General features: G+C 38.3%; 1 protein-coding gene across 15 annotated transcripts in view; it reads left to right on the top strand.

The window, feature by feature from the left end:
* Positions 1-21,225, top strand: part of Ebf1 (EBF transcription factor 1) — a 400,988-nt gene that overhangs the window by 290,689 nt on the left and 89,074 nt on the right. For all 15 annotated transcript variants that reach the window (XM_078051753.1, XM_078051755.1, XM_078051738.1 and 12 more), the window contains exon 10: positions 6,459-6,585. In XM_078051753.1, coding sequence (XP_077907879.1) covers positions 6,459-6,585 — 127 coding nt within the window. The remainder of the gene's footprint in view (positions 1-6,458; positions 6,586-21,225) is intronic.

Here is a 21,225-nt window from a genome sequence, read left to right as displayed (position 1 = left end):
TAGATGAAATGTGAGCTTGGTCCCATGTTATGATAGGACATGAGTGCTGAGCCAATCAGATAATCAATTCAGGAGCAATGTAGTTAAGGAATCAGAGTTAAACATGATCATGTTAAGAAGAATGGGTTTGGGCTGCGGCTGTAGCTCAGTGGTAGAGTCCTTGCCTTGCATATATGAGGCACTGGGTTTAATCCTCAGCACCACATAAAAATAAATAAATAGATAATGTGTTCATCTACAACCAACCAACCAAATAAATAAATAAATAAAAACAAAGAAGACTGGGCTATTATGGAAAAGGTTTACTACACTTAGTGGATTTAGACATCTAGTAGAGCTGTGATGTAATTTGCAGGTATAATTTATTCCAGAAACATTTTAAATTATCATGTGTATAAAGCATTAATTTAACGACTTTGGGGAATGCAGTTGTGAATTAGGCTGTGTCTCTGATCTCAAGAACTATTGGGATAAAAATGTAAAAAGCTCTTTATGGCACAAAGCAAAATAGAAAGAGTTAAAGTATAAATGATATAATGGCATAAGTTCCTACAAAATGCAGGCGACTCTGACTAGTAGGACCAAGTAAAACTGGAATAGAGAATAAGTGCTCAGGGCTTCAGAGACCAAGTTGAGTGTTGGTAGGGCAACGTGAAGGCAGGAAATGGTGTGAACGAAGCTAAGCTGTTGGGCAAGGCTGCATGTGTTCTCATGTCCGCAGCCCTGCATTCCAGAAAGTGGAGAAGCATGGGAGTTGGACCAGAGAGGGGGATTGGCTGCAGGCTGCACCCTGAGCATTATGCTAAGGAGTTAGGTCTGTCTATTATAGGCAAGGGGGGCAGCAGGGAGCCTGAGTCAGGGCGTGCCATGGTGAGATTACATTTGATAGTGTTCCACAGAGGAAGTAGAAGTAGAGAAAGCCCGTTTAGAAGACCATCCTAGTATTGTCATCATCTGAGTACCAACAGGGGACAGCCTACATGGGAGAAGGAGGGGAGGCAGAGAAGAACCAGGGGAGTCTAGTGGAGATATAATCAACTTGATTTAAAGATTGCAGCCTGAGAAAAACAGAACTAAACCAAGTTTGCTGTTTCAAGTGGAGGACCGCATTGCCACCACTGAGAGTTGACTGAGAGAACACAGGAGTGAGGAACACATTTAGAGGTAGTAAGATGGTAAATGGGGCCTGGGCCACGTGAGATTGAGAGAGCAGGAAGACATATTTGGGAAGATTCTGTGGCTCTGTTGTTAATAAGATTTGATGTTTGACTAGAGGGGCCATGTGCACAGGTGTAGATAAATTTGGCAGTTAGTTCTGCTGAAGCAACTAAGCCGATGTGTGAACTCAAGAAACATTATATAGGTAAAAAAGAAGGAAAAAAAATGGGACAAAACTTCTAGACTTTCTATATTGCAAACTGACAGAAAATGAGGGACGTCAAAATAATAAGAAACCAATGAAAAGAGAAGAGCTCTGGAAGAGACATATTTCAACAAAAGAGATTGGTTTTCTTCCTATCCTTTCAAATAACATTAGTCAACACACCTGCCCTTGGCTTTTCTCATCTGACAATGGTTTTAAAAGACAATGCATGTTAAGGTGCCGTGTAAATGATCCCACTTCGTGAGTGTTAGGTCTCATGACATCACAAGGATAAAGAGAGTGAAGGCGTCCAGAATGGACCACAGCAGTGTCCGATGCTACACAGTTTCTCAATATTTATTTCCAGCTCAGTTTGTTTGGTTATTTGTAATTTAAGAAAGTGAAGTCAAAAGAGCCCATCTGCCTTCTAATTGCCCAGGAGACTACTTTCCAAGGTGCAGAGCATGTGCCCTTTGTAATACAGAAGACAGTTTTGAATTTGACAAGGACAGGAAGTAGAACCCAATCACATGGTGAGAAAGTTATCTGCCTTTGGTTTCTCTTTTAATCCTTCTGACTCATATTTAAGGAGAAAGTCTCAGTTGGGGCAAAACAAGTCTTTAACACCTAATACTAGCAAATCTCCTTTCTCAATATAATTATGCAATGACAGTTTCCAGCTAGAATTGAGCATCATATTAACATTAAAATTACTGTGTATAATAGCTCCTTATTTGGGCAGGGGACATCAGTTTTTCAGTTATGCTAGAAATTTGAAGTTTCCTTATAAAATAATTTTTTAAACAAAAAGATACTTGATTAAAAAAAAAAAAACTAACACACAATTGTGCAGGTGGCTGATAGATATGACAACACTGAGAAACTGGTATTTGGAAGTTGGGAAAAGTTAAACTTTATGGAGCCTGTCTCATCTTGGCTCAGATGCATAGAGTCGCTGCCCTGGGTTCACCCAGGATTCGTTTTAAATGCTCACTAATATAATTCTGTGATTCTCTGAGTGATTTGTAAATAAGCTTACAAGTTCAAATTGATCAAAGTTAGCGGAAATGCTTTTCCTCTATAAGCCGTGGATATCATGTGTCAGTGGTAGGGGCCATTCCCAGAATGACATCTACATTGGGGAAAATATTAACTAGTTCATTTTCTAGTGAGGACTCGCATTCTGACCTCCTCTGTGAAAGGGAGTTGTTTCAAAAAGGAATCTCTGACCATGACAGGGTGATTGATTAAAATTGAAAATGAAATTGTAGATGGAAATTTGCTTGAATTTCCTGAGCTGAAAGCTTTATGCTAAAATCTCACCCTCGGTAGTTTCACTGTCGTAACACCTAATCAATGTATAAAGTCCATGAATTTTGTTCCTTGGTGTAAGCTCATAGTTACTAAGTCCTTTATCCTCAAAAAGAAATCTTCATCCATCTATTTACTAATATCTGTCCATCTCTTAAAAACTTGTTCCCTCAAGAAAAGGAAGAGTAGGTGAAATATTTTCTAACTTGTTGAAAGTTCTTCTAAGTATTATTGTGAATAAAAGTTAATCTGAATCCTCAGTAACTCTTGAAGAGAGAAACGAACCACCTCTTGGAATATAGGAACATGGTGATCTTCACCGTCAAAAATATAGCAAAGGATCAGGCAAAAAAAAAAAAAGTAGAGATGCCTAGGGGTAGAAAAAATCCACACAGCCTCCAGGTCTGAGAATCTTGTTTGGTACTACATTTAAAAACTTTCCATATGAGCAATTCTTCTTGGTGAATGAATGAAAGGAAGCTTTGGCCTCTTTAAACACACTGTACCACTAAGTGACACTGTGAGTCCTCCCTGTGATTTTAGAGGAACATTTTATAGATGACCAGGATAACCTTGTGTAAACAATTTAGCCTTTTGAAAATTCTGTTTTCACATCTGAAAAAAAAAAAAAGGCATTAAAATACACCATTATCCTGATGAAATTAACCTTTGTAGGTAAAGTCCCTAGGATTGGGACTGAATAAGTGTTAGTTCCCAAACTTGATCTGACACTTTCTTCAGAGTTGAGATTAGCATATACTTGATTTTGAAAGATCATCTTTTACTATCCTTCAAAACCTCTTTCCTCTGCTATTCTATATGCATGATTAAATTTGATTTCTTAGTTTCTATACTTATAGAGTACAAGAGCAGATTAGAAGTTTTAAAGAATACCAGGAGGAAAAAGATAAAGGAATGGAATAAAAATTGAAATAATTTCACAGTCATATCTATTGGGAAGCACCTAGGGTACAAATGCAGCCCTTCATACTTCAGTCGGCACTTGGAGCTTTTCTGTATTACCGCAATATATAATACTGGGTATTCCAAATGATGATCTTGGTTTATCAAGGTTAAGTTGAATTACATGTACTTTGCATGTTTCAGAGAGTGTAAATGCATTTTGGAGGAATTTCAATGAGAAAAGAACAAAGTTCTAAGACAGCATTTCTTGTGCTTTCATGGGTAAATCCTTAGCTGTCTGAAACACTGTGCTGTGGGAATGGATTCAGTCTCCAAGAGTCCCTCATGCCACGGCCTCCTGGAAGTATCTTTTGTGTATCTTCTGCAAATAAGTTCTGACTCCAAATGTTCTATGGAAGAGGATAAGGCTTTTCTCTCCCACCCCTACAACAGCTTTATTGAGGTAGAACTGAAGTACAATAAAATGCACATATTTGAACATGCAATCTTATCAGTTTTGACATGTATGTAACCAATACAATCAACATAAAAAGCATTTTCATCACTTCTTAAAAATTTGAAATCTTGCAGATTGTGCTTCCTGCTTGATTTATTACATTAGAAATCAATCACATTAAAATATGGAGAATCCCACCTCTACATGTTTACTATTTCAAAATTAAATGGCACATTTATAAATATCTCAGAGGTCAAGGAAGAAAGCACAAAGAAAATAAATATAAAGTGCTTTGAACTAAGTGATGATAAAAGCTTAAGATATCAGGATCTCTGGAATGAAACAGTACTCAGATGAACATTTTTTTTAATATACCTAATTTTCAATTCTCCGGTATTTTTAACTACTCTAATGCTCTGAAGACACATTAACCATTAAAAATATATTAAAACATTTATATAGGGGCACACTTCTTTTGTCCCTAGATCCAACTTGGCTTAATATTGTCACATCCTATCTTTATTTTTTATATTTTGCACTTAGTGAATTTTTCAGATGAACATTTATAACTCCAAGTACTTGTATCAGAAAGAGGATAGAACTATCAAATTATTTTCAAATTATGTAGTAGGAAGGAAAAAATAAGAGTAGGAGCAGAAATATATGAAATAGAGAAGAAATAATGCAGCTAGAATTTGATAAAAAAATAAACAATTCTAATCAAGAACATAAAATTAGTATCAATGGAAAGGAAGTTATTGAAATAATCCTACAGATGCTAAAAACATATTAAGGTAATATGACAATTGTATGCCAACATATGTGACAGCTTATATAACATGGTCTATATTAGAGAAGGATCCATGTGCTGCAGAGAAGAAAATGTATTCAGTTATTGATAGACGAAATATACTATATGTCTGTTAAGTCTAAACTATCAGTTGCATTTTTTATTTCTATAGCTTCTTTATTTAGTTTTTGTTTGGAGGAGGATAAGTTATTTCTAATTCCTAGGTTAAAGTGATTTTGATCCTGATGCCCTTTCTTTGCATTTCAAGGAGTATTTGATAGAAATGACTTGTGAACTTTAAGAAAAGCAACTTTCTCCCATTCTTTCCCCAGGACTTGGCATTAGGGCAGCTTACCAAGGGGGGTACCCAGGAGTTGCTGGTAGTTCAGCCACACTGGAAAAATGTGTGAAATTGATCCTAGTAACCTGGGGGTCATGGGTTCCAGATCACCAGATGTAAATCTCATCCTTCTAAATTGTTAGGTCACTTTGTAAAGCCATTAGACTATTCTGGGCTTTCCTATTTGGCTATTGTTGTTGTCACATGTGATTCTTTGGCCAAACACTTGAACTGAGCCTGTTTTGCCCCTTTAAAGTGTCCCTATGAAAACAGCACAAAAAACAAGTTAGTATGGACACATTGTAGATGGTGTACAAGATCCACTATATACAGACTTAGAACCACAAATATTGAGCTAAGTGCATCTGAAAGGAGTCAAGGAGTGGGCAATTGCTGACCTGAGAGAGAGAGAGAGAGAGAGAGAGAGAGAGAGAGAGAGAGAGAGAGCAAGTAAAATCTAGCACCATCAAATTCAACCAAATACCAGGGCTGGATTTTTCAAAGAACCAGATTATACCTGTTTTATGGCCATTAATAACATTTTAGTTATATAAACAGAGATAAGAGTAATAAAAAATAAATTCAGCTTTATAGGCTAATCTGATTGCCAACAGAGTTCAGAAATGAACTTTCTCGTTGTGCACATGGCATTGCATAATGGACCAGTGACCACTCTGCAGCCCTCTCCCCAAACTTCCATTTCCCTTTTATGGAGAGTCCTTAATTCTGCCAGATCCGCAAGCTATTCCAGGGAGGCAGATTCTTTGGTTTCCCCTTTAAAGCTCTTTGATTGTGCCTCTGGTAGTTAATGCACCAAATGGTCTTTAGGGGCATTTCCTATGTGTGCTCTGCAGCTAATCAGGGTGCCTGGGCCTACTGTTTTCCTACCTCTGTGTTTTCCACATGTTTAAGGGCTCAGTTCAAACACCAGTCTCATCAATTTTGGAGAGGCATGGCAGAGCTCTGATTTGAGTGTCTGTTTCGAACAGAGATTTTCCAAAGGATATCCTGAAGTAGATAAATCATTTCATTAGGCCAGGTTCCCTTTTCAAACCAGGAAGCACAGTGCCTGCCATGTAGGAAAACCCAGATAATGTTGTTATGGCTGTGCTCAGAGCACTTGTAAATATTGTTGTCAGTGTCTTTTATACAAGTTCCATCAAGATTGTGTTTAAACATTGACAGGTTAATTATGTGTTTTAAAGCTTTGTTTATGGACAGTTGATAGGGAAGCCATGACATGAGTCCTTTGCATGTGGCAATGACCATCTTCTTCCCACAATGTCTCCTCCAGTTGATCACTCCTCATGCCATCCGTGTGCAGACACCTCCGCGGCACATCCCTGGAGTTGTGGAAGTCACATTGTCCTATAAATCCAAGCAGTTCTGCAAAGGGACACCGGGCAGATTCATTTACACAGGTAAGAACTGCTGTGCATGGGCACTGCAGGGCTGTCTTGGCCTGTACGGTCTTTCACTTTCTCTCATTAGCACAAGTGTGTGTGTGTGTGTGTGTGTGTGTGTGTGTGTGTGTGTGTGTCTGTTTAAATCTAGTTTCTGTTAAGACCTACTTTCTTTCCTCATTTCACCAGATGTATGACCAGATGAGATACTTTATGTTGAAATAACTGGTTGGATATCTAAAGCACAGCATGAGGAATAAAAGGAAGAGTAGTTGCTAGACAATGCTGAGGTCTCTCTGGAGGTTAAGCCAACTACTAGGGTTTGCTTGCTTATGGAGTAGGGGGTGTGCTTTTTAACTCTCTTCTAGCTTGCTTGTAGTATTTGTATTAAATACAGTTAGTAGTTTTCATGTTTAATTCTGGGCTGGTGCCTTTTCCCCCAGTCAACTGCATTTTGTACTCCCAAAGCAGCCTTGGCACAAGGACCCGCCTTGTGGTAAGAAGCTAGGGTTACAGGGTGAATATGAATTTCCTCCCATCACATGCAGGGAACCAGGCAGGATCTGGAAAGGCAGGAAGTGGAAATGCACCCAGTGCATAGTCTGAGTGCTTCCCGCCCCCCCCTGCTCCCTGCCATATTGTAGTGTGCAAACCAAACACCCAGGGATCTTTTTTAACAGGATTCTTCTAGAGTAGGTCTGGGCAGAACCTGAGACTCCTCGTTGCTTACAGCTTGAAAACAAGAGCACACTGCAGGTCAAAGGATCCCATGTGGAGTAGCGAAGTTTGGGGGCCCTCTGCTCAGTATCAGTCATCTCTAGCTAGCTTTCTCCACACAGGCTGGTTTCAGGTCTTTTCTACTTTGCGAAGAACTTCAAGGCCAGAGTATGTACAGAGGGGAAGCTTTCACACAAAGAGATTCCAGAGAAGTAAAGGAATAACTGTGTTAACACATCCTAATTATAACCATACAATTAAATGGACAGATTTTATTTTGCCCTGACATTTGCCTTAAAGCATCTTTCCAAAGTATTTTAATACTAGAAGCAAAACCAAACGTGTATCTTAGTCAGTCTCTTTCTCTCAAAATTATAAAAACAATTAATGCATCCTGACCCTTGGAAATGCCTCCCAGCCCTTTAAACAAAATGCAGGTTTGGTGCCTGCCTGACGATTAGTTTTAGTTAATTGAAAATTATAGGATTGACCCAAGAGGAAAATTTTGTTTGCACTCCAATCACTTTTACAAATTAAGGAAAATTACCACAATTTTGTTTAGCTAAGGTTTCACACTGAGTTCAAGAAATTAGCTCAGCTATCCCAACAAAGTCAGCACTTTGTTAGTGAGCACTTGAAAAAATAATAGTCTATCTGGAGTTTTGTGGTGTATACAAACGAAGCATAGAGAAAGCTATGATGCTTTATAGAAGTAGGCCAAGTGTTTTTAATTAGGCTCATTGGTTCAGCGTAAGTTTTGAAGAACAATCAAACTAGCAGATTAGCTGTTTCTTTTAAAGCTAGGATTTCTTGCCATTCATTTTTCCCATGAGAACTTCCACATAGCACTATTTTTTTTTTTTACAAGCCTCATTATGGGTCTGCAGGAAAAGGACCAATTGAAATTTCTGATACTGTAACATTCCCCACCATCATTCCAATGGATGGGAGTTTTTCACAATGTTCCTCACTGAACTCGGTGTTCTGGAACATATTACAAAACCACAGAGGCCAATGTTTTCTCTGAGGAGTTTGGACTCTGTTTTTGGCCGAAAACATTTTAGGCCTTGCTGGCTGCTTATTTACTCTGCTATTAAGAACAAGAAAAGGAGAAGAAAAAGAAGAAAATGCTTGTGTAGTGGGAGGTACAGGAGGCAATCAGCCATGGTTTCCGCTTTGGTGACAATGTCCCTGCCCATTAATGGTTCCATTTTGTGGTCAGGTCTCATTTAGAAGAAATTATTTTTAATCAGTGTTCAACAAAATATCCCCCAGAGCCACCTGGCCGTAAAAGTTTAAAAAAAAAAAAAAAGTCATCCCCATTAAATTACTTAAGTTCTCAAAAGAAAATAGCTAGGGACCCATCATTATTTGGAATTTTTTTTTTAACCATTAAAAAAAAATTGCCGTCAATTTAAAGAAATCACATCTGGGAAAACCTGTATCAGACTGGAATTAAGATCAAAGATAAAAGCAGTAGATTTGCAAATCTAAGAAAGGAGTGAAGAGAAAGAATGATAATTTGGTGTGTGTAAATGTGAGTCCATGGGTGGGAAACTTAAAATGGGAAAAGAGGTCCCAGCGGTCCTGCTTGAAATGGTGGGCAAAGCACAAGAAGACTTAGTTTTCTAAGCATTCTAGGAAGAGCCTCATGTTACCCTGTGTTGGAAAATAAAGATTTGAAGAAACTGGCACAAACACTTCCTCACCACAATAGTTGGCTGTTAACGGTTTCTGTGACATATCCTCATTTCTAACAAAAGCAATCTCTGTTAATTGGTGAAGCGGCACATGGGCCTCATAACCATTAGCATTAAAGGCTTTTGCCGAGGGACCCTTGTTCAGGGCTGGGGCTACTGTCCCCTGTGATTTACTCAGTTTACCTCTCTGCCTGTCACCACTTACTAGTGAAAGCATGGAGAGGGGCTCGTAAAACCTTTCTGTTCTTTGTATCCAAACAAGTGCTCAGGTCCTTGTAAATGTACGGCACCCCTCCTCTGTCCACCCACAGAAGTTCACACTTCATTTTCTTTAATATCCATAGTATTTCAAGATGTGAGCCTTGATTTTCTGAATTGGGTGAGCTAACCCTCTTGTTTCTTAGCAGAATGTCGCTTGGAATTTTTCCCTTTTTTTTTAAAAAAAATAGCACCCCCAATTAAGGGAGTCTTGCAGCTTTCAAAGTGTTTAAGAGAGACTTGAGTTTATATAGATATGGAAGGTTCTAAAAATCTATACTTAAAAAAAAAAAAAAAAAAGCAAATCACCCAGACAGCATCCTGATCTACTCTATGCAAATAAAGGTAGACTTTTGGGGAGGGTGGAGAGAATTTGACTACAGGCTGTCTCCCCCTGTAAGGATGGGGAGAACAGCCTCTATCACTGGCCCCTTCAGACCAGAGTCACACAAGGAAGTCTTGTCTTCCAGATGTCCGTTGCTCTGATGCTCTTATGTTTGTAGTTTTGATGGAACAAAAGCTGAATAGCACATTCCAGAATTTACTTTATTGTGTTGTTACTCTTAGTCGAGAACATAAAAGCCCTTTCTAATCACAGGATTGTTTTTCAAGTTCTAGGATCATGTGTCTGACCCGTCTGGCCCCAAGTCCACCTTCTCTCCACTGCCACGTGTGGGTCTCCCTAACACCTTCAATGTTCTCACAGCTGATTTTCTTGCAGTTGTTAATTACTTAAGCAACTTGCATCTCTTACAATCATGATCTCTTCCACTAAGCCCTGAGTGTCCTTGAATGCTGATACAAGATACTTAGAAGATTTTAAGTGCTCCTTCAAGGTTCTTAGAATTGGTTTTCCTGATAAGAAGTGGCCAAATCTAATTGCAGGTTTTGCCTTCCTTCTAGTTACTTCCCCATGGAAGAGACCTCTATGGGGAAAAGGTGAGTGGAAGATGGGCCACAGGATGGTGCTGGAGGAGCTTAAGTATGCTCTGTGAGCTCTGCATTACCTGCTGTCCTCAAACTTGGAGTAGTCTCCATTAATGATCATCTAACGGCCCAGATGTTTAGTGAGGACACCGCTCAGATCCTTTCTACCACCCAGTGTCCCATATTCAAACATTTTCCACCCAACTTCCAACTAATCCAAGCCTTGGCATAACAGTCTCAGAATTTACCTTGAAATAAAAATTCTTCCTGTGAATACCTTCTGGTTGTTCCCTGTGCCCAGAATAACCCCACATATCTCACCCGCACACAGTACACTGCTGTGTGTGAGGAGGGGATCATTTTGGCCCCAAATGCTCGATGGTCCTTGCTGACTTTTATGACTTTCAAGTTTTCCTTTCCTCCTCCTCCTCCTCCTCCTCCTTCTTCTTCTTCTTCTTCTTCTTCTTCTTCTTCTTCTTCTTCTTCTTCTTCTTCTTGCTACTTCCTTTATATTTTGATCTGTGTATATGTGCTTTGTTTTATCCTCCATCCCCTCCTCCATTTGTCCCTCTCCTTCTATCCTCTCCTTTTCCCTCCTCTTCCCATCATTTCCTTCCTCACTTCCAAGAAGACAGAACAGCATAGTGATGGATGTTTGGGTTCAAGATGGTGGATATAGGTTGAAGTCTTGTCTTTATCAGTTACTGGAGAGGTATTCTTGAGACACTGTATGATGGTTCTGGACCATAGTCACCTCATCTTTATAAGAGGATAAAAATAACTTGCTAAGGTTGTTTTTAGGATCAGGAAATTTTATGTATGGCACCTAGAAGGAGTCCAGATACTGGTAGTTTCTACTAACAAATAAATGGTGGTTACTCTTTTTACTTATTCATTCCTTTGCTGCTGACTCTCTACCTAAGTTGTTTATTATCACCATCTTCCTAGAGGTCTAAGAAATGTCCTTTACAATTTATGATAATAGAATTATAGACATCAGCAAATTCAAGAAACAAATAACACTAATCAACCTCAAATTTACAAGGCAAAGTGTGAAATGTCACACTTTGTATATCAAGAAAAAAGGTTTATAAATGTAAATATAACCGTTTGGTTATATATTACTGTATTTTCTGTTGCAATAACAAAACACCTGAAATTTCATGCTTACTTATAGAGAAAAGAGGTTTATTCAGCTCACAGTTTTGGAGATTGAGAGTGCAAAATCAAATGATCCCATTTGTTTAGCTTCTGGTAAGGCCTGTTGGCAGCATCATAACATGGCGGAGAGCATAGTAGCGGGAGCATATGTAAGAGCATTACATGACAAGACAAGAAGCCAGAGGGATTCAGGGGTTAGGCTCACTCTTTTTGTAATGGCTCATTCTTGTCATGAACCCATAAGAATTACATTAATCCCATGTAAGTGTTGTGCCCCTAATGACCTAATTACCTTCCACTAAGTGCCACTTCTTTGTAGAGTCACATTGGGTGCCAAGCTTTCAGTACATGAATTCTTTGGAGGACCAACCATGTCCAAACCATAGATCATAACAAATATTTGCTTGGGAATGGCCTCCAACAATAAATATTTTTTGATAAGTCAGCCGTGATTTGATTTGAAAACTTCTCTGGTGTATAGATTTTTTTTTCAGTAACAAAACATGCCTATTTTTCTGTTTTCATCTCAAATGTGGACCTCTCCTCTAGAGGCAACAGTACTTCAGGTGCAGCCATCCCCAGCCCACTTCAGGTGTTCAGGTTACAATCAGCTTCAGCTCCCAGTTCAAGAGGTTGCAGGCCAGAAAACTCTCTGCTTAGTTCTTAGGAACCTCCTCCACATAATGGAAGCTGCCACTTGGGAATGAACAAAGTGATCAGTGTTAAGGGAGAAGTGGAGAGTTAGAGCCTAATGAATCTCCTGCTTTTTAGCTTTTTCTTACACTGATTCATTGCCAAATTAAGCTTCTGAAAAGCCACTTTCTTATCATTGCCCTGCAGAGAAACTTTCCTTGTTTGCTCACTGTGTGTCAGATATAGTCCAAAGCATTCACAGTGCACTCCACTCTGGGAGCTGTATTTTCTCAGCTCCATTCAAGCCTGTCTCCTTACTGTGCCTCAAGCTCACTCCATAGTCAGCTACTTTGAACATATTAATTCCCCTTTGCACAAGTGCAGTTCAAACTCTTTCCTCTGAGCATTCCCTGGCCACTGTGGTACAGTGGAGAACATTTGGCCAAGAGCAGAGGCCTGAGTTCTAGCCCCAGATTTTCTCTTGACTGGCTACAAGACTTACAACAAGTTGCATATGTACTCTGGACTCCAGTTTCTACATTGTAAAATGAGCCAGTTGGACTAAGTGACTTCGATATTCCCTGTGGTTTGTCTTGATTGACAGGAAGAGTAACTGTCGTTGGATCTCTTTTGTTCCATGTTCATCATCACTTCCTTATGCCCATAGCTCCCTTGTTCTGTTCTTAGGTAGAAAAATCAGAAAAAGTGATGCACTAACTTCATGAAGAAAGAAATACCCCTCCCCAATATTACACCCCTTTTACATTATGTTGAAGCAAGTTGACTCAGTATCTTACTCACAATAGATGTTTTCTAATAATTGATTGACATATTGCCCAGGATCAATGGGTCCTCATTGATTTTTGTGCTCTGGATGACACAGGATGTAAATAAGAGCTGTTAATTAAGAATCTATCCCTTTTCACTTGACATTTTCATGCACAGAACCTAGTAGTTGGGATTTCTGTTAATGAACAAATGGGATTAGATTTATACTATAAATATTCTTCATTTTCTCATCTGTAGACATATTTTAATAGTACTTTTATTTAAGGAGCAAATAGTCAATATAAGTAATGCAATCTTGACAGTTCCTGATCCAGTATGAACGTTCCCCCCAAATAAACCCATATGTGAAAAACTGAGTGTTATTTCCATTGAAAATTCAAATAAATGATCACTGGAGCACACTCAGATATTATATCAGCTTTCATGATTAAAATATTATTTCTTTTTTGGTAATAGTGTAGGAAGCAGAGTCCTGGGTTTTAGTTCTGATCTTACCACTGCCTTTATTCATTTACCTCAGGAATGTCTGCAGATTGCTCGTTCTCTTCTAGGCAATGTTCCAAACCAGTTCTTATCAGCATCCTCAAATGGCATTCAGTAAACTGGACACAGTTCTGTTTTCATTGATCTTATAGTCTAAGAGTAAATGTGGATCTTTTAAAAAATTAATTAAAATTAATTAATTAATTTGTTCTGATTTGTTATACATGACAGCAGAACACGTTTTAATTCATTATACACAAATGGAGTTCAATTTTTCATTTTCTGGTTGTACACAAAGTAGAGCACACCATTTGTGTCTTCATACATGTACTTAGGGTAATGATCTCCATCTCAATGTAGCATCTTTTCTACCCTAAATCACCCTCCCTTTTCCTCCCTCCCTCCTCTCTTTTGTCCTATCCAAAGTTCCTCCATTCCTACCGGGAACATGGATTTTAGTAAGTTTATTATTTTTGACCTGAAAAGGGTCCAGAGACACAAGAACATAGTTTCAGATAAGCTCATGATGAAGAAACTGTAAAGGACCAATTAGAGAGATCTCTCCCTCAGGAAAACTTGTGTATACTGAAGTTTGAAGGATGATGAACAGTTAGCAAGGGTTGAAGTAGGATGGGGTCCAGGGAAACTGAGTGTTCCAGAAGGTGGAACCTGCAAGGAGGCACTGAGTGGGAGCAATGTGGCATCTTGAAAGGATTATGAGAAATCTAGCTAGGCTGAAGCATCAAAGGGAGGAGGAGAATCTTGAGGGAGATGGTTGAAGACATGGGCAGGGAGAAGTACCTGGAGAAGAGTGTGGTGGTTATCTTTAGAGTAATGGACAGTTCTTTCATTGTTTGCAATGATCCTGCAAGACACCTGGACATGACCATATCTACATTTCAGAAGTAAAACAACTCTGGCCAGCTGGAACAGTGGAGATGAGTGGATGTTGGAAGACCTCTTAGGAGGTCATCGTAGTTAGTCCAAAAAAGAGATTCAGCTGCTTCAATTAAGGTGGTAATGGATGGAGATGGAAGTTAAGAGAATTCCAGAGGAAGAAATGACATTGAGATGCATTTGATGTAGGAGGGAGATGAGAGAGACAAAGAGTTTAAGGCCACCAGATTTTTGTCTTCCTCAGCTTGACATGGTGGGGCCATCTCTCTTGAGCTTCCCAAGGGCCTTGTGATTATCCATGAGAGAATGGGCATAAAAATGTTTTGCAGAGGGTGACATTCTACACATATGTTAATTGTTAGAAAGACAGGCCTAAGCAAGCTCAGAAAGAGTGGGGGGAGAGGAAGGCAAGAATGTGTTTTCTTTTTTTATCAGATTGTTTTCACTTAGGATTCTGCTGAAAGAGGGCTGCGTAATGAACACTTGACTAGTAGTACTGCCTTCACGGTGTCCTAATTGGAAAAGACCCAGTAAGAAAGAAAATTTTACAGGCTGTTCCTCTCCGTATGTCTTTAACATGACTCCAAATGAGCCATTTACACACAAAGGAAAGAATTCAAGGCAGAGGGAATGTTTATTCTTTCTGCTTTTGTGATAGAAAGAATGGGTACCAGTCTTCCTCTCCACTGAAAATTAAAGATCACATTTTGTTTTTAACAAAATGTGATCTTAATTTTCAGATCTGAGATACATTTTGATGTTCTCAGTGATTCTGAGTCTGCTGGCACTTACACGGTTAAACACTTGGTACCATAGTGGGCACACTGACTGCAACCAAAAATCACTAAAAGTAACCATTGCACTTCAGTGACATCTATAAAATGCAAGCCATTTCTGCAAAGAATAAAGCCTGTCTGAAGGAAGCATGTTATTTTGCATATTTTATGTATACACTTTCCAAGAATTATGACCTTTCTTTCCTATTTGGAGTGGAGTATAATCAGGGCTTGAATAGCTAGTGTAACAGGATCATTAAAAGGGATATTTTCACTGACATTAGAGGTCTAAATGGCCACGAGGCCCTATATACAACCTTGGCTTTCTCCCGTCTACCCAGAGTTAATAAGTGATAAGGCCTGGAGAGAGATAAATCACAGAAATCCCTGTCCAAAGAAAACATATTGACTACAGCCAAGCAAATAACAGACCATAAGGAACAATCCCATTTATCATTCATGTAATAGGGACATAAAGTATTTCCTACCCATGAAACCGTATAGGAGTAAAAGGCAGATAAGCTGCCCAATCTAAGGCATGTGATTTGGTTATTAAGGGACATGAACTATTTGTCACATGGCTTTAATCTTTAAGATGTGTTGCCATTTCTAAACTATAAATTTCGGGTAAAGGATTAGAAAGCTATTAACAATAAAGGTAGGAACCGAGCTTTATGTGTATTCTTGCCAGTGTCATGCAATACAATAAAGTCTTGAACCTCTAATCTTTTTAGTATGATATAACATGATTTGGTTTTCAAAGCCAATAAACTATTGGAAGTTTTTAAGGATAATTTTTTTTTGGTTATGGTTGTTTTTTTGTCCAGCAGCCTTGTGATAAATTAACCCTTCAACTTTTAAACTCTATATCTTGAATTTTCTCTGATATCTTGGAGTAGGAAGAGGAAAGGAAAGGAAACATCTTTTTCTGAGAGTTATTCCCGATATTTGTAGAGGGTTCTTTTCCGTTTCATTTGTTTGCAGTGGTGTGGAATGATGGTCCTTCTGTTCATTGTTAGAGCTCAGCGATAATGGTGCCCACTATAGCATTAAAACTGTTTTTTTTTCGTTATTGCAAAATACTACCTACGGATTTCAGATAATTTAGGAAGCATCAATTAAAAATAATTAAAATGAGATTAGCATGCCCCCATTATTTCTTGTTTTAAAAATATAAGCAATAAATGTGAGGTGTTAATATTATTTCTTAAAAATATATATTTTAGCTGTAGATGGACACAAGGCCTTCATTTTCTTTCTTTATTTTTATGTGGTGCTGAGGATCAAACCCAGTGCCTCACATGTGCTAAGCAAGTGCTCTACCACTGAGCTACAACTCCAGCCCACAATTTTTAATGATAAGTATCTCACAGACCTTTTTCCTATGCATAGATCTACTTCATCACCAAATTAGAGGGATACTTTACATAATATTACGTAATCTGATTCTTCATTAAGCAATATCATAAATATCAGGGTATTATGAATTTAAAACAATTTCTGTCTTTGATAATCATGATGGGGTATGTTCTTACCTCCATGTTGAAGCACAGGCACAGGCACGTTGAGTTGGGTTCTCATCTCTCTTTTTTTTTTTTTTTTGCTTTGGACAATCTGCAGCAGAGGGTCAGTTGTCATATACCTGGACAATGTGAGGTCAGAAGGCTGAGATTGACACCTCAGATGGAATTCATGAACTATTCTCAAATAAGCGAGAGTATGTTGCTCCAGGATCCTATGTCCTTTGAGGCTGGGGCCAGCTACCAAAAGAACATTCTGCAAAAACAACATGGAGCTGTTTCCACCCTCAACCTCCAGAGTCAAGGCGTTCCATTTGCTTATTCTCCTGTCCACAAAGCACACCATTCTTTCCATAAGTAATGCTGGAACACATCTAAAATCTTTACCACACCTGTGAGTTCATCAAATCCAACATTACAATGATAAGTAGGGGATTTAGTTCCCTGCCTGGACTCTTCCTGGAATAGAACATTCCAACTTCCCTTCTCTCTCCTCACTCCAGGGACATGCTTCCTTAACCTTTATCCTGCTGCTCCCTCCTACTCCACATTTTCCCCATACTCCTCCTTATCTTGTCTTTCAATTTTCTTCCTCTCTATGATAGTGAACTGCAAAGGATCCTCTACCATGCCACCCTTCCAAGAAACTGTGTTAAGATGGTGGCCTCTATTATTAGCCCATTTATATAACTAGAAAACTTGCAAAGCTGAAGTGACCTTCCAGGGTTTGCAGTTAGTAGAAGAGGAGCTGGAATTGGGACCCTGACTGAGGAACTCTGCACTGGGTAAACCTCCCAGCTGCTACTTTTTTTTTTAAACTTATTTTTATTTTTTTTAGGTGTAGGTGGACAAACACAATGCCTTTTTTTTTTTATGTGGTGGTGAGGATCAACCCAGGTCCCGCCCATGCTAGGTGAGTGCTCTACTGCTGAGCCACAATCCCAGCCCCTCCCAGCTGCTACTTTACCTTGTTAATTTGCAGAATTTTCTAACGCCCTGAAATCATGTTAAATGTGGGAGAATGTAGGTATCTCTAGGATCCTAAAACTAGAGACTTCTATATGTCACAATCTATTATTACAAACATAATGCATGCTAATATAGGAGATTTTTAAATGCAGAAAAGCAGGAACAAATTATTCATTACCCCACCCCTCAGAGATAATCAGTTATTTGTTTTTGTCTAATCATAATTTTCTTTGCTTAATTTCAAGTATTTTTCTCAGAGTAAATAACAATATGTTTATATATTCTTGCATCTGGTTTTATAATTTGAATCATAAGATAAACATTTCCTATATTGGTTCAAATTCTTCCTGGACATACTTTAGTGGAAATATAATCATCCATTTAATGGCTGTACCATAATTTGCTTAGTCATTACGTTATCATTGGACAGCACATCTTTTCTTTTACAGAACATATGTCAGATGATATTGAATATAAGGGGTGCCCTATTAATGAAATATTAAGGTTTCAGGGTCAAGTTAACCATATTCATATTTGTAACTACTATCAAATTCATAGTAATTTTGTTTTGCATACATGTTTAAAATCACAAATATAATTTATAATATTTACATATATAACTTTTCTGCTTTGGGGGTTTTTAACTTTTTTTTTCATACTATTTATAGCCATCTTTGTCAGCAGTATTTTTTTTTTTCCAAATCCAAGCCAGAGTCATTTTATCCCATTATATTTTCTTCTATGGAGTTGTTAGAGGTAGAGTTCTCTCTGAATCTGTGCGTGGCGCTTTCACTAGAAGTTTTATCCTACACCAGACCTAATTATTTGATGTATTTAAATTTCCGATCATAATCACTCTCAACAATGCTTTAAGAACTGACCTTTAAAAGGCTTGCTTTGAGGAATATTTGTAATGCTGAGAGGCCAACTTCCTAAGAAAACTTACCAAATCTAGGTTAATTTTGCTCCTTTTTGCTTTGGCCGACTCCATCTCCTCTGTGACCTTCCTTAACCTGCCATTGACCATGGTTCTTTCAGGCCTCTCTCTACTTAGCTTAAAGTAATTATGATTGAGAAAGTACTTTGTCTTAGGAGAGTCTTTAAAATGTTCCAGTCATATAATGAGGGATTTTTTTTTTTTTTTTTGAGGAGGGAACATCTCTCTATACTTCAGCACAGTGATCTTTCCTTTCCTGTTATTCACTTGCTGTATGTAATCCTCTGTCCAGATTGAATCATCTGTACATGTAGTGTTTTCGATTTGTATAAGGTCGGCTTGCCCTTTTCAGTGGGCTTCAAACTGTGCAAGGTACTGAAAGTACCAGTGGTTACCCCACCCCATGAATATGAGGCTTGCAATTTTCCGTCATCTTTCTCCATGGTCAGAGGCTGACAGAAGCTGGACCCCCTCCATCATGGGCAGAAACAAAAACAGAAGAGCAAACTTCCCCTCGTACCGACTGCACCCCGACCTCACACATGTAATTGTTCATCTTTTTCCTGTTAACAGCAACTGTGGTTAGCTTCTTTACCACACAGGTGGAAGGCCGGACCTGCCGGGCAGAGCCACCTGGGATTAGCATCAGTGGTTAACATCAGGAAGCACCAACTCCCAGTCAGTATGGAGTTAATTTAGAACTTTGTTTAATACCAAAAATACATTTCCATTTAAATATCTGTACAGAGGATGATCTCTCCAGTCATTAGACACACACACATAATTTCCTTTAGTTTTAACTGACTTTCAAAATAGCTTCAAAGGCAGGAGACTTGTTGAGTTGTTGGCAGATTTGGGTGCAGGATGGTCTCTGAAGGATGTTTTGAACAAGCTTTTGGGTTTTGCACTTCTCCAATTTCTTCAAGATGAGAAAAATGAAATATTTGCTCTGGGTTGTTCAGAAGACACAGGAAGACTTTCTAAAGACTTAGAAAGATTAGTTAATAGAATTACCAGCATCAAAGAAAAAAAAAATAACTGTGATGTTGGAAGCCTGGCCATTGAGCCCATGTGTCTCATCTTTATCTTATGTCTGTGTGAATATGTAAATGTGCTTAAATGCAGCTTTACAGTCAGACCAGGACTTTCCTGCTTAGGAACTCTTGTCTTTTTCCTTGTAGGGTAGGAAGGTATTTTTAATCCCGCTTTCAGGTGTGAAAAATGAGGCTTAGAAAGAAGTGAAGTGGTTCATTCATGGTCATTTGAGTCACCTAGTGATGGCTCTGATATCAGATCTGTAGTTTTCCAAGCAATTGATGATTATACTTTCGATGTCTCAGAGTTTTACATCTACAAAATGGACTTATACTACTTCTTCTCCACATTTCTAGTTTCTTTTTTTAAAAAATCTTTTTTTTAATTAGAGGGCAGCTGCAGGCAAGGGGTGCTCAGCTCTTCCCATGTCCTGATGCTAAAAGGGTGTTCTGCAGCTCTGGCTGGTCCAAGGGACCAGAGCCAACATGTCGAGCTGCTTTTCCAGGCGGGGCACAGTGCTTGGGTTTAAGCAGATGCTGATTATGTCGACATTCTTTTTTTTTTTAATTTCTTTTTTTTTTAATTGGTTGCTCAAAACATTACAATGATCTTGACATACCATATATCATACATTTGATTCAAATGGGGTATGAATTCTTATTTTTACCACGTGTACAGATTGTAGGATCACATTGGTTATACAGCCACGTTTATACATAGGGCCATACTAGTGTCTGTTGTATTCTACTGCCTTTCCTATCCCCTTCCTATTCTATGGACATAGTTCATTACCTATATGGGGAGCTTCTAGAGTCTTAGGTTGCATCCCCATCAATGACTTTTTAATTGTATGTGAGCTTTTATTGTATTTGCAGCACATCTCACCAGCTGAGATGATCTGCACAGTTTCTTCGTTTATGTGCATATGACCCTGTGTCTCTCACTCGAATATAAAGCCCATGAAGGCAGGGCCTTGTCTGTTTTTTTTTCTTAATGCTTCTGTTTTTGTTTTGCTGTTTTTTTTCAGTGCCTAGCAGAGAGAGGCAAAACAAATATTAGTCAAATCAATGAATGAAAGAATGTGTGTGGTTCAGTAGTTAAACAACTCTGGTTTCAATCCTGCAAAAAAAAAAAAAAAAGAGAGAGAAAAAGAATGTTTGAAGGAATGTGAACCTTAAAGATAAACTAGTGTGTTGACTTCTTTACAGATGATGAGAACTAGGTTTAGGGAGTTTTAGAGACTTAGCTAAAGTCACTAATATAGCAATAATATTTATAACAGATTCCTCTTTTTTTAACCTGTCAGTCAAGAGCATGTCTCCACAACCATGTATATTTCCCTTACTCTCAAACTAGTATGAAGAAACAGCATGGCTATAGATCTATCAATATCAAATATATCTATAAACATCTATAGATATATGATGGCTGTAGATCTATCTAGGATCTAGAAAGGTCCTAATTGATAAAATCCTAAACCAATTAATTCCTTGCTAGTTTCTGAACCAATCTGAGACTTCATTTTCTTATCTATGAAATGGGGATGTTACTATATCATAGGATTTAGGATTTCTATGAAGATGCAATAAGATAATGTGTGTGGAAATATCAGCATTGTGCATAGCATATAACAAGTGCTTAATTAATGGTGGATCTTGTGAAAAATAAATTCATGAGAACCATGTTATGTAAATTTGAGTTATGGAGATGGCAATGTCCTCAGAGATAGTCTGAACCAATCCTCATATTTTGCAAAGGAAAAACTGAGGCTCCAATAAGGGAAGAACCTTTCCCAAACCATCTCATATAGAACCAGAACAACTAGTATACAAATGGATTTACTAATTATTTTATGG

Source organism: Ictidomys tridecemlineatus, chromosome 1, assembly GCF_052094955.1.
Source record: "Ictidomys tridecemlineatus isolate mIctTri1 chromosome 1, mIctTri1.hap1, whole genome shotgun sequence".
Lineage (NCBI taxonomy): Eukaryota > Metazoa > Chordata > Mammalia > Rodentia > Sciuridae > Ictidomys > Ictidomys tridecemlineatus.
The sequence above is the reverse complement of the archived record's forward strand: the minus strand, read 5'-3'. Positions and strand labels throughout refer to the sequence as shown.